Source organism: Balaenoptera ricei, chromosome 2 (genome assembly GCF_028023285.1).
Source record: "Balaenoptera ricei isolate mBalRic1 chromosome 2, mBalRic1.hap2, whole genome shotgun sequence".
In the NCBI taxonomy this organism is placed as follows: domain Eukaryota; kingdom Metazoa; phylum Chordata; class Mammalia; order Artiodactyla; family Balaenopteridae; genus Balaenoptera; species Balaenoptera ricei.
In genome coordinates, this window is record NC_082640.1 from 148,594,656 (window position 1) to 148,606,853 (window position 12,198).

Genomic DNA, 12,198 nt, shown 5'->3' on the forward strand with positions numbered 1-12,198 from the left:
TACTGATATTGGCTCCAACTGTGATGTTGACTTCAGCTTCTGGCTTCCGTTCCTGGTAAACTGTGATCCTCTGGTAAGCTATGATTCTCTATATCTCTCTATCCGTCTCTCCAGGTTTCAGGGCAGCAGTTTGCCCTGTGACCTCATTTCCCTGGTGGATCTAAGAAGAGTTGTTGGTTTTCAGTTTGTTAAGCTGTTTTTTCTTATTGCAAGGATGGGTGCTTCCAAGCTCTTTAAATGTTGGACCAGAAACTGAAAATCCTGTGGCATTCCTTTGTAAATTTATGCTTAAAATGTCTATCATAACTGAAAAGTGCTAGTGTCAAAATTTCAGTCCATTCTTATTCTCCAGAAATTCAGACAAATATACATATTTATTTTCTGTTTTGATCCTTGAAAGAAAAAAAAAAAGACTTTTAATGTCTATTATCTGCTAAGCACTTCCTTCCAAATGATATGCTTTTTCGTTGTTCTTGTAATAGAATAGATCAAGGTGGAGGAGAGGAGGAGCACGAAGGATAATAATGAGTCAAGAATCACTTATTGACCACTAGGTCTTCTTATATAGTTTGATACATTCTAAATTACCTGAATCTGATGTGTTTCACTCTTTAAAAGACTCAACGCTCTATGTTATTTAGTACTAATCTAGATTTCAAGTTTTACCCTGCCTCTTCCTGAGTCACTGCCTAACTAACTTACTACTATAAATATGGGTTAAGGGTCAATTGAGTCATTCGCAAGTAATCTTTCAGTCTACTTAGAGAGTTCTGCAAAGTGGCTTGGAATGAAATTTGGACACTTACAAAGATTAGAAAGTAATTAAGTAAGATTGTTCGTTAAGGTTTATTCACATTATAATAACTTAAATGCATTTATTAATGGGTGTTTATAAAGAGGATAATTTAAAATTTTACCCCATAGAAAGTTTTGCTTTTTAGAATTCTGTTATTTAACAGGATTGATTGAATTGGGGAACACTATTTAGCTACTTTGTAATTATGTGAAAACAAGTTGAATATTACCGCTTTCCATGTTCATATGTGTGAGTATACACATATATATGTATACATACACACATAAAATACCATATTTTATACATTTTTCTGAAAGGAAAATTGAACTTTGAGGCAAATGTAATGACTATTCAAAAATATCTTTTGCTGATTGGATTATCATTCTGCTTTAAACTTTTAAAAATGACTTAGATTTGGTATTACAAAAGGCTCACTTTTTGTTGTTGTTGTAATAAACACTATACGCGTTAGCTATAATCACTGGCCAGAGAGAATTTCTCACCAGCATAATGAGAGAGGAAATGATTGAAGATCTCTGCAATCATGCTCATATACAAGGGTGGGAACACTATGGGCACTTCCACAGTTGAAAACAGAGAATATATGTGAATTTATATTAATATAATTGGCATTCTTAGGAAGTTAAAACTGGCTGAACTGCGGTAGAAGCCCAAGTAATTATCACTAGCAGAGGCACAAGTTTGGGGGTAATAATAATGATAAGAATAATGAAAACAAGACCACCAACAATACTAATGGCTAACATTTATTGATAGTTTACTATGTGCCAGGTATTGTTCTAAGTACTTTACATGTATTATCTCATTTAATCATGCCCGGATTCTATGGCATAGACATAAATTAGTAAACTGAGGCACAGAGAGGTTAAATGACTTGTTAGAAAGTGTCAGAGCCTGTACTCAAGCTCACTCTTGACTCTGGCATCAGCGTTCTTAACACTGAGTTTTCAGAATTTTAAAGTAAAAGGTTTGTAATTTACAGAATTATTCTTTCCACAATTAAAAAAAGAAAAACATGAATAATTATTTTTGGTCCTTTCCTCTTTTCAGGCGTTTCCCATGTTACTTTTCAAGAAGACTTATCATTCAGTGTTGTAGATCTGGGGAAAAAAAGTAGCATTAAGATCAATCTTTAACCATATCTCTGGATCTGCTGACCAGTTAAGAAGAGGTGTTATGTGAATTGATTTTTGTCTTATCAGAGTTTAATGCTTATGCTACGTCGACCATTGTTTTTACATGACAATATAATTGAAATCTACTACAGATATCCACATTAATTTATAACCCAAAGCTAGATTGTAACAATATAACTACTAAGGCAAAGGTGAGAAGTAAAATAATCTAGTGCTAACTAGAGATATGTGTGCAGTGCTTCTTTGTTTGGCTCAAAACACGTTTCTTTTTCATTTAAAAGACTGACAGGCTTGAAACGTACGCTTCAAAAGCCAAAAAGTGATTAAGTCTTATCCAGGAGCTTGCAAAGTCATGCTAGCAAACAGGCAATAGTGGCTGCCACCATATCGAGTTGAGGTCCCCTGCTCAGGTCTCGGTGCGGGTTTTGGAGTCTCCTTCCTCTTTCCTGTCTACACAGTGAACTCAATTCAAGGTGGTAAGTCTCGAACTAAGGGTCGTCTTCCCCCTTTTCTAAATCCATCTAAGATTATTTTCCACTCTTTGAAAAGTAACAAGAAAATAAATGTCAACCTAAAACCATTTTTCCTACTCTTTTTTTCTGAAATTCGGGTTTACGCTCTTTTATTAAAGTCACTTATATCTATTTGTAATGCTTAAAATCATTTCAGATTTTAAGAGTTCCTGCTACCTTAACTACTTCCCTTGAGAGGTTTACAGCAAGAGGAGTTTATTTTATATTTTTATTCGTATTTACTCAGCAATCAAACTTCATCACTGAGAAACTTAGGGGACAAAGACAGTAGCCTAGTGTTCTATGGCAAAGGCTGCGGTCGGTGACATGGTCCATGGTTGGGTAACCTGGCAAGAAAGACCCCACCGTAACACAGCTGAGCAAAGGGACCAAGGGTTTGCTGCCACGAAGCGAAAAGTCTGCTTTTTTAAACTGAGACTTGGCAGAGCGCGCGGCAACCCTGCACAGCACAGCTGCCGGAGAAAAAGACAGCGGGAGACTTGCTGCCCCGAGAGCAGGAAGTGTGATGCAGGCTTGGGACCCAAAAACCGAAATCCCTTCTCAGCAGCGCCTCCCAAAGCCAGCCAGTGCTTTCCCTAGGAGAAGGCGCAGAGTCCCCAGACCCAGGCTGGCCGCACCCCATCTCCTTTCTCTCTCCTCCGCAGCGGCACACAGACGAGCACGTGAGCTCGGCAGCGCGTCCCAGCTGTGCCTCAGCTGACCGCCTCCTGATTGGCTGAGACAGACGTGGGCTGGGGTGGGGACTGGCCGCCTGCGTCGCTCGCCATTGGCTCTCAGGGAACCCGCCTCCCCCTCAGGTGAGGCGGGCTTGCGTGTGCGCGCCCTGTGCTCCGCGGGCGGGCGCGCCCCCGACACTCCCCCCCCCCCCAACCCCCGCGCGATCGCGCGCCCCTCCCGCGCGCCTCCGCCTTTGCCCGCCCCCTGCCGCTGCCTCAGCTCCTCAGTGCACAAGAGCCGCCTCTTCTGAGGGGACGCGAGGATCGCCCTCGCTGCCGCTTTCGCCAGTGCGTTGGGCCGGGCCCTGACAAGCTGCCCCAGGGGAGGCTCTTCGGAGCCGGACCTGGACCCCTGCGATAGCCGTCTGCTCTCCCGCCTCTGGTCTCACGAGGGGTTTCCCGCCTCGCACCCCCCACCTCTGGACTTGCCTTTCCTCCCCTCCCCGCGTGTGGAGGGAGCCAGCGCTTAGGCCGGAGCGAGCCTGGGGGCTGCGGGCAGTGAAGGCATCGCGGGGACCGATTCGCCATGGAGGGCGCCGGCGGCGCGAACGACAAGAAAAAGTAAGCCCACTCCCCCAGCCGGCCGCGTTCTCCGCCGGCCCTCCCGCCTGCCCGCCCGCCGCCGGGGGCTCGCGGGCCGGCCTCCGCGTTCCGGGGGGCCGCCTTTTTGTTTCTGCCTCTCTCCCCTCCCCTCTCTCTCCCCCAGCCTCGCCGGCCGGGCTCCCCCACTGTCCACGTCGCCATCTTGTCGTGGGGGGTGGGAGACGCGTCGAAAGTGCTTTCAGGGGCCGGGGGCCGGGGGCTGGGCCCTGCTCGCCCCCCCCTCCCGGCCGCCCGGGCCTCGCACCGCCCTCCTTACCCGCCTCAAACCCCCAGCCTACCCCGTGCCCCACTCCGGGTGGACTTCCCCCGAGCCTGAAAACCCCGGGAAGAGAAATGAGCCGCAGCTTGGTCGCCGCCGCTTGCACCCGAGCTTCCGCTCTTTCCCGCCCCCATCCTCTCAGGTTCCATTGAAAACTCGGCCCCGGGGCGGCCCCTGCACGCAGGTCCTGGCTTCCCTGTGGGCTCGGGGCCCTGGGTTTCCGACCCAGGGGCTCGCGTGGTTGGATGCGATCTTGCCCCGCGGTTGTCCGGCCAGGCGTGTGTCTTTGCCTTTGTGCATTAGGGATTTGCCGCGATGGCCTGGGATGCTAACTTTTTAGTTTGCACGTGCAGGTTTGGTTTGGTTTGGTTTGGTTTTAATCGCCTTGAAAAACTTGCCTAGAGCGAGAGTCGGAGTAACGGGAATTTAGGGGAATGGCAACATTTTAATGAGAACATCAGAATTGGATACTTTCTATCACCTGTCAAGAGAGCCCAGACTTTATAAGCGAATTATATGCTTCATTCATTCTTGGAAATATTTTAGTGAAAACGTAGCGGCTGGCTAAATTCAGGCAAACACTTTTAATGAGATTGAAAGAAAAGTATATGATCAGAGCAAATGAAAGGCAGCAGTAAAATGTTGCAAAGTTTTTGGACAGACCTGCCTCATTTTCCTGAAATTGAAGTATATTAAAATATACCCGAAGTAAATAATCATCCTGTTAGAACTTAATGCAAGTTTAAAAACACCTTGAATTTTGAGTCTTAAGTGGTACATTATAGGATTAAGAATTGTGAGTCCAACCAGTGGTATTAAGTGACCCACCTCCACTCCCACCTTTTGGTCCACTCTGGTATTTTAACCTTTGAGGAAATTATTTTAAGGAATTGAAGATTTATGGTAAGAGTTCTGGTTAGTAGGCTGGCTTTACTGTTAAGTCCTCCCACTCGTCTGGGAGAGATTAACTGCCCTAATCAGTATCAGCAGAAGATAAACTTGTTTGTGTTCTTGCTATTTTGTGGATTCCTTTTTGGTCTTTATCTAATGGAATGATAAGTTTGCAGTTTGTATACACCAGAGAAAGCACGTATAAAATTCAAAAAGTGAGTAAACAGGTCTAGATTTCCATTCCAAGGGTTGCTAGGAATTAATTGCAATTAATTTTGCAGAAGTGATTACAAGGTTTTTGATGAAATCATGAGGCTGCTATATTGTAAACCTAAGGCACATCATCTCCATGTATTGCCAATATTCTGTCCTTATATGCTGAATCATATTTAATATTGTGCATGAAGTTATGCACCAGTCACTCCCTTTTTGTATGCAATGTTCTACTTATTTCTCCTTTGCAGTTCATCAGTTGAGAGGCGCATAAGCAGCTTTAATATAAATGAATTAATTAGCTACTGTGCTTCACTCCCAAGTCTAAACTAGTTCTTAGATTTTCCTCAGTCACATTTGTTATTTTCAAAATATTCTCATTTGAAAATGTAGCAAACTTGGATCAGATTTAATGTTTCTTAATACAGAGGTTCTTATAACTGAAAAATTAAGTTAAACAATAAATGGTAGCTACTCAACAACTTTTAGATTTTGTTTGTTAAAGATGTCTGTTTTTTTATCCTTTTCTAACTAATAATTTTAAAACTTTTTGAAAAGATAACTGAAAGATTGAGGGGCAGAGATTTTTCTCCTTAGAATTTTTCCATTTTAAGTGAGCCTGTTGAGTGCAGGTGGGGAGACAAATTTGTCTTTTTTAAAGGAGGGTTAGGAAATTCAAAAGCTGAAGGACTGGAAAAAATCAGAACAGAGGTTGGGTATAGTTACAATAGATTTAACATAGGGAATTTCGTGTTGATTCCTTAGTAGTAGGGATTGGACTTAATTAATAGCACATTAATGTTGATTTTTAGATTTCAGTGGAATGTCAAGAGGCTCATTGTTCGCTTTCAGGTTTCAGGCCAGACTCCTTCAGTGTTTTCCAAAACATAGTTATTGGATCATTAAAGTAAAATCTCAGAGAATGGACTTTCCTTAATTTCCTTCTTTAACTTTGGTCATTAAAAATCAAGAAGCTCTCATTTACTAGTAAACTTTTTTCTTGTTACAATTTTACTTTGATTTCCTCTTGAAACTCTTGAAGAGGTTGCCTGGTGGTTAAGAGCATAGGATTTGAACCTGACACCTCTGAGTCTAGCCTTTTCACTTGTTAGCCTTGTGAGCTTGGGCAAGTTACTGAATGCTTGTACCTGTTTCCTCTTTTTGAAATGATGATAATAATAGCAACCATCTTAGTGGTTATTATGAAGATTAAATGTGATAATGCGTAGTGCTTGGTTTAGGAGTCTTGGTGACATTATATACTTGAAAATAGGTGTTACCTGTTAAAGTTTTAGTTCAAACTTCCACAACACTTAAAAACTCTTTTTTGCAAGTCCTTCCAAATATTTCTTTGTGTTAGTTCCCCTTCTCCCCACTTTCTTTTCTATATCTCCTAAAAATGAAAAGACTATCATTGGATCCACAACTTTAAAGGGGATTCTTTTCAGTTAAAACAGTACATCCCTGGATTATGTTGGCATCTAGCATCAATTAATCTTGAGCATCTGATTTACTGTCTACCTTAGGCCCCCTTTTTCACATTTCCTTACCCCCTTGTTTCCTCCCCAAACAGGCTACTAAAAATTTACTCTGGACTTCAGAGTCTAGAGTCATAAACACATATACTAGTCAGACAGTTCATTTTAGCAGGGTATGTGCAAGGCACTGCAGTCTTAGGAATGGCAGTAACTTAAAACATTTTTTTTTTTGTCTTGATGCCACAGTTTGGAGTAGACAATTTTATAAATATTAATCTTTGCTAAATATGATGACTTGATAAAATACTTGTGGTAAAACATATGAGCCTACATAGTAGAAAAACTGTCCTTTACTTATGAATTTCTCCAGAGGTAAGATCTTTAGGCTTTTATCTCAAGGCAAGGCTTCAAGCCTGTACTGTTTGATTTTTGTAGCTCGATTTGTATAAAATTTATATTAGTGCACTCTTCCATGTGTATGTGTTTACTGAATTATCATGTTGTTTTAGATTATGTGTGGTAGTTCATTCCTGCGGTCCACTGCAAAGCATTTTGTGCAGTTTAGATAACATTCAATCTTTCTACCTATTGACTTCCGTTGTCTTTGCAGCTCTAATGGTGTTTGGGCTCAAGGTAAAGATTTTGTGGTTACATTCTATTGTTTTATGTTAAGAATGGTGTATAGGAGGCTGAGGGGGATTAGTCTCTTGACTGATTTTTTTCAGAAGAACTCATAATAGTTTATTGTGTTTGGTGGTGAAATAAAAAACTTACCATGCATGGATGTTAAATATTTGGGTTAGATTACTGTGCTTATTTATAGACATGTCCTCTTAAAATATAATTTTTAAAAATTTACATATTTAAAATACTATATTCTTTTCTTGCCTGAGATTGTTAACATAGGTCTGTTTTTCAAGTAGGAGAAAATAATCTGACTTAAATATGTTGTTGGATTAGGTTTCTATTAAGATACTGATTTTAATTCATAAGAAGAATGCTCTCTTTTTTTCTTGTTTCTTCCTCTCTTTTTTTTTTTTTTTTAAACATTGGGACTAATTATCCAGTTGGTGGATTTTACCTGGCCTTCTGCTGTTTGTGATGGATGTATGTATGTATGTATGATGTATGTGTTGTATATGTTTTCTGCTTAACTAGAGGGTTAGAAAAAGAATTTGAAACTAAGATAAGCCAATTTTCTTGTTGCTCAGTATTTTCGGTGAAAGTATAGTGATAATTTTTAAGTCTACTACAGGCCTTGGAATTTTAAAGATAATTGTATCCATGTCTCTTGGTGCATCAAAAATTAACTATTTTGTATGTGCATTGATTTTTATATTAAAACTTGTATTTTCTGCAGTAAAAAGTAATAAACCCATATCTGTTTGCCAGACATGACCCTTTTAGGAAAATATAATGTATAAAATCTAAATCTATAAAAACAAACTTTAATGATTACCTCATGACTTTTTTTTCCTCCATAGCTTTTGAAGTGATTGTGGGGCTTTTTTAAGTTGTGGTTTTAAAAAACAACATAAAATTTCCCATCTTAACTATTAATAACTGTACAGTTCAATAGTGTTAAGTATATTCACATTGTTGTGTAACCAATCTCCAGAGCTTTTTCACCTTGTAAATTTGAAACTCTGTAACTATTAAACAACTACCTCCAATTTACCGCTCTCCCTATCCCCAGGCAACCATCATTCTACTTTGTTTCTATGAGTTTGACTACTAAATACCTCATGTAAGTAGAATCGTACAATTTTTGTCTTTTTGTGACTGGTTTATTTCACTTAGTATAATGTCCTCAAGATTCACCCATGTTGTAGCATATGTGAAAATTTTCTTCTGTTTTAAGGCTGAATAATGTATACTAGATTTTATCTATCCATTCATCTTTCGATGGACACTTAGGTTGTGTTGACAAAAATAATCAATAGACAATCTATAATAGAAATAGGAAAGGGTTTTCTTTGAACCAAACTGAGGACTATAGCCCAGAAGACAGCCTCCCAGATTACTCTGAGAACCTGCTCTGGAGAAGCATGGTTTTAGCATAGTTTTTTGTCTTGTCAGAACAAAAAACATCAAAAACAAGTCAGAGATACATTCCTTCAAGGTTTCAAAAAAAAGCAGATCAGCAAGTACACAGCGAGTATGGCCTTGGCACCTGGGATGGGAGTCTTATCATCGAAGGAGTACCAGCTTTGGCCTCCCAGAAAGGGAGGCATTTAATCTTTATTTTTAACATGGACATTCTTTACTTCTGGTCAGTGTGCCCTTTTCTGTAATAATTAAAGCAGATGTACAGTGTATATTTGGTAGGCCACAGTCTGTTCTAGTTAGCATAAAATTCAAGTTAACTTACGTATAAGCCAGAATGATTTCCCCACACCTCAACATGTGAACATTTCTTTTGTCAGTTGCTTCCACTTGTTGACTATGGTGAATAGTGATTCTAGGAACATGGGTATGCAAATATCTCGTTGAGATCTTGCTTTCAGTTATTTTGGATGTATACCCAGAAATGGATTGCTGAATCATATGGTAACTTAATTTTTTAAGGAACTGCCCATACTGTTTTCCATAGTGGCTGCACCATTTTACATTTCCACCAACGGTGCACACGGGTTCCTATTTCTCCACATCCTTCCCAACACTTGTTATTTTCTGTTCTTATGGTAGTAGGCATCATAATAGATTTGTTGAAGTGGTTGTGTTTTTAAGGGTTTGTTTGTGAATAATTAACCAACTTAAAACTAACAGCAGAGAACAGTTGCCACTGGAAGCTTTATCAGAAGTGAGGTTAAGCAACTCTAAAATGAGAATTAAGTTTTTCTAGTGACTTAGAAAGATTTGATGTGCCAGTACTTCTTCAGAAAAATACTTACTGTTTAAAATGGTCTCTACCTGTTCTATTGTTGATAAAGTCCCATTTCATTAGTAACTTTGTTTTAAAGAACTTAAAACTATAATTGAAATGACTTATTTTTATTAAAAAAACTGTTCCCAAGATGTTATCTTTTAGTTGTTCTGGTGATCTCACCTGTTATTTATGAGTGTCTTCATTTAAAATTTTCACTTGTTTATAATATTAAACATAAAGATTATTTCTAAGTATGATTTTCAAAATTTATGGTTTTGTAAATGGGACAAAAATTAGTGATGGAACATAACTTACTGTAGTTCTTGTAGTTCTACCAGTTGTTTTGAAAGTCACAAAATATTTAAAGTGTCTACTAGCTAATATTGCAGTTTTCACTCATTAGTGACAGTTCCCTGTGCTTCTCCACTTTTCCTAATAGTTTATGAGAATTTCTTTTTCCAACTGAATAATAGTATGGTAAAAATAAACAGAAGGTTTAAAGGCAGAACGTTTAAGTCTTTGAGTTGGAATATATTTCTGTTCTTACATATAGATCTTTTCTCGTGAATTCAGATGCTAAGCAAATTTATTTAAAGTGACCCCTTCCCCTTTTTTCAGTTATAAAATTGAAACGTGTTTCAATGAGCAAGATCACAAATAGACTGAATTTGAAACTTGTGATGTAAAAGAGATTACTGGCATACAGTGACCTCTTAAGTATTTGAATGAATAAATGAACAATGAAAGGATAACTGAATGAACAAAGAAAGCAGAGGAAGGTTTTAAGATTTTTAAAAGGATTTTTTGGAAGTCATTATTGCTCTTCTATGTTGCACTTTTGTTAGGAATTTTTCTTATGCTGGGGCATCTCTTGTGCTACTTTAGAAGTTTCTTGAATCTCAAATTTTAATTTTTCATCACTTAAAAACATTTATAGTATCTGTTAAAACCAGGTCAGAAAACACTTTTGTTAATAAATATAGCTAGGTAACATGTAGTGGCCTTGAAAAGATCTCAATACCCTATTTTAAGGTATGTTAAAGGTTAGTGCCTGCCAATTCTATGTATTTAGAACACCGAGTAAAAAGTTTACTAAGAGGCGTGTATGGCTGGGGAAAATCAGCTAGGCAAATGTGGAAAATATCTTTACCCCTGTTTCATCTTTAGCAAACATTTCTTAAATCTACTCTAAACTTCCAGAAAGTTTAGACCAGTTTATATTCTCTAGCAGTATTTGAGAGTGCCCTTTTCTTGTACTTTATCATCATTAAAGTTTGTTTTTAATATGAAACACTGGCAGTTTGTAAGTATATTAGGATTCTTTTTATTGCAAGTGATGAAACACAGCTCAAACTAGCTTGGGGGGTGTGGGCTGGGAGGCTATTACTAGCTCACACAATCTAGCTTTGGTTTAAGGGACAGTTAGACCCAGAGTCTTAAGTGATGTCCTTAAAGTGTAATCTCAGGCTTTCTCTTGAATATTACTTGGTTTATATTTTGCTTGATTTGCATGTTGGCCTCATTCTGCCATTGACAAGCTATTAATATGGTATGAATTATGGCCACTAAGCATTCCCATGTCTGCATCCATACAGTTTGTGATGATAAAAAAAAAAAAGAAAAGAAACTCCCTCTGTCTTCTAGTATCCACATATCAATCAGTCTCTTGGATGAATGCCAGTTTCCCTGCTTGGACTATTCATTTTTAAATGTCAGCGGGGTTCCCTTATTACATGAGTCAAATGTCTTTTTGTAGATTATTTGATTGTCTTGATGTAGATTATTATTTATCTCCTTATACAGGACTCTTGATCAATGCTGGGCTATAGGTTTTTGTTGCAAATCACCAGAATTCATATTCTGCAGAGTTCTCTATCAAGCCTAGTTGGTCTACAACTGTTCTTGCTGTGCCTTTGGGAAAGCTTAAAATCTCTTCTCTGGACTAAGGCTTTCATTTCTTTAAGAAAGATGTAGTAATGAATGACTAATGGCTAAGAGGTTTGGCTCTAGAGGCTGGCTGCTTACTTTTCCACTTAAGCTGTGTAATCTTGCACAAGTTGCTTTACCTCTCTAAGTCTCACTTTGTTTATCCATAAATTAGGGTAAGAGTAATTGCCTTATAGTATTGTTGTGAGGACAAAAGAGATATTAACCCATGTGGAACACTCATAACAGTTCTTGGCACAAAGTAAGGGCTTAATAAACTAGAAAACAATTATATCCATATTATTATTATATTTATTAAGTTGTTTTCAGAAGAGTTTCACTCCCTTGAAGTCTCATGGTATTATTTCGAATCCTTCAAACCTTCTTTAGGACAATCTGACAAAGGCTGATGTCCTTTTGAGCCAAACCATCAGTGAACTTATAACAGTAGTAGAATAGTTGGTGCTGCTTTTCCTCTACATTGCTATTTTTCCATGAATGTCTGGCCTTTGAAAATTAAGTGAAGATACTTGTTTTTTTGTGTAGACAGGTTATTCTAAAATAATCATTTTCTACAGTGATAATAGTAAAGGAAGAAGAATATTCTCAAGGATATTTGTTTGGCTGTTACAGGATGGGAAATTAAGAAAGCCTACTTTTCCATGCTCTTTTGATGTCAAAACTTCATTAAATGTCTATTTAGTCTGTTTGCAGAGGAGAGTTGGAAATTGCCTACCTTTGCAGGTAACATAGCTAA

At 38.6% G+C, this 12,198-nt stretch overlaps 1 protein-coding gene across 1 annotated transcript in view; it reads left to right on the forward strand.

Annotated features, from left to right (window-relative positions):
• Positions 1-3,411: 3,411 nt before the first annotated feature.
• The window catches only part of HIF1A (hypoxia inducible factor 1 subunit alpha), a 41,606-nt gene continuing 32,819 nt past the window's right edge, over positions 3,412-12,198 (forward strand). Inside the window, exon 1 of the mRNA XM_059914359.1 lies at positions 3,412-3,763. Within this exon, the coding sequence (XP_059770342.1) occupies positions 3,729-3,763 (35 nt within the window). The 5' untranslated portion in view covers positions 3,412-3,728. The remainder of the gene's footprint in view (positions 3,764-12,198) is intronic.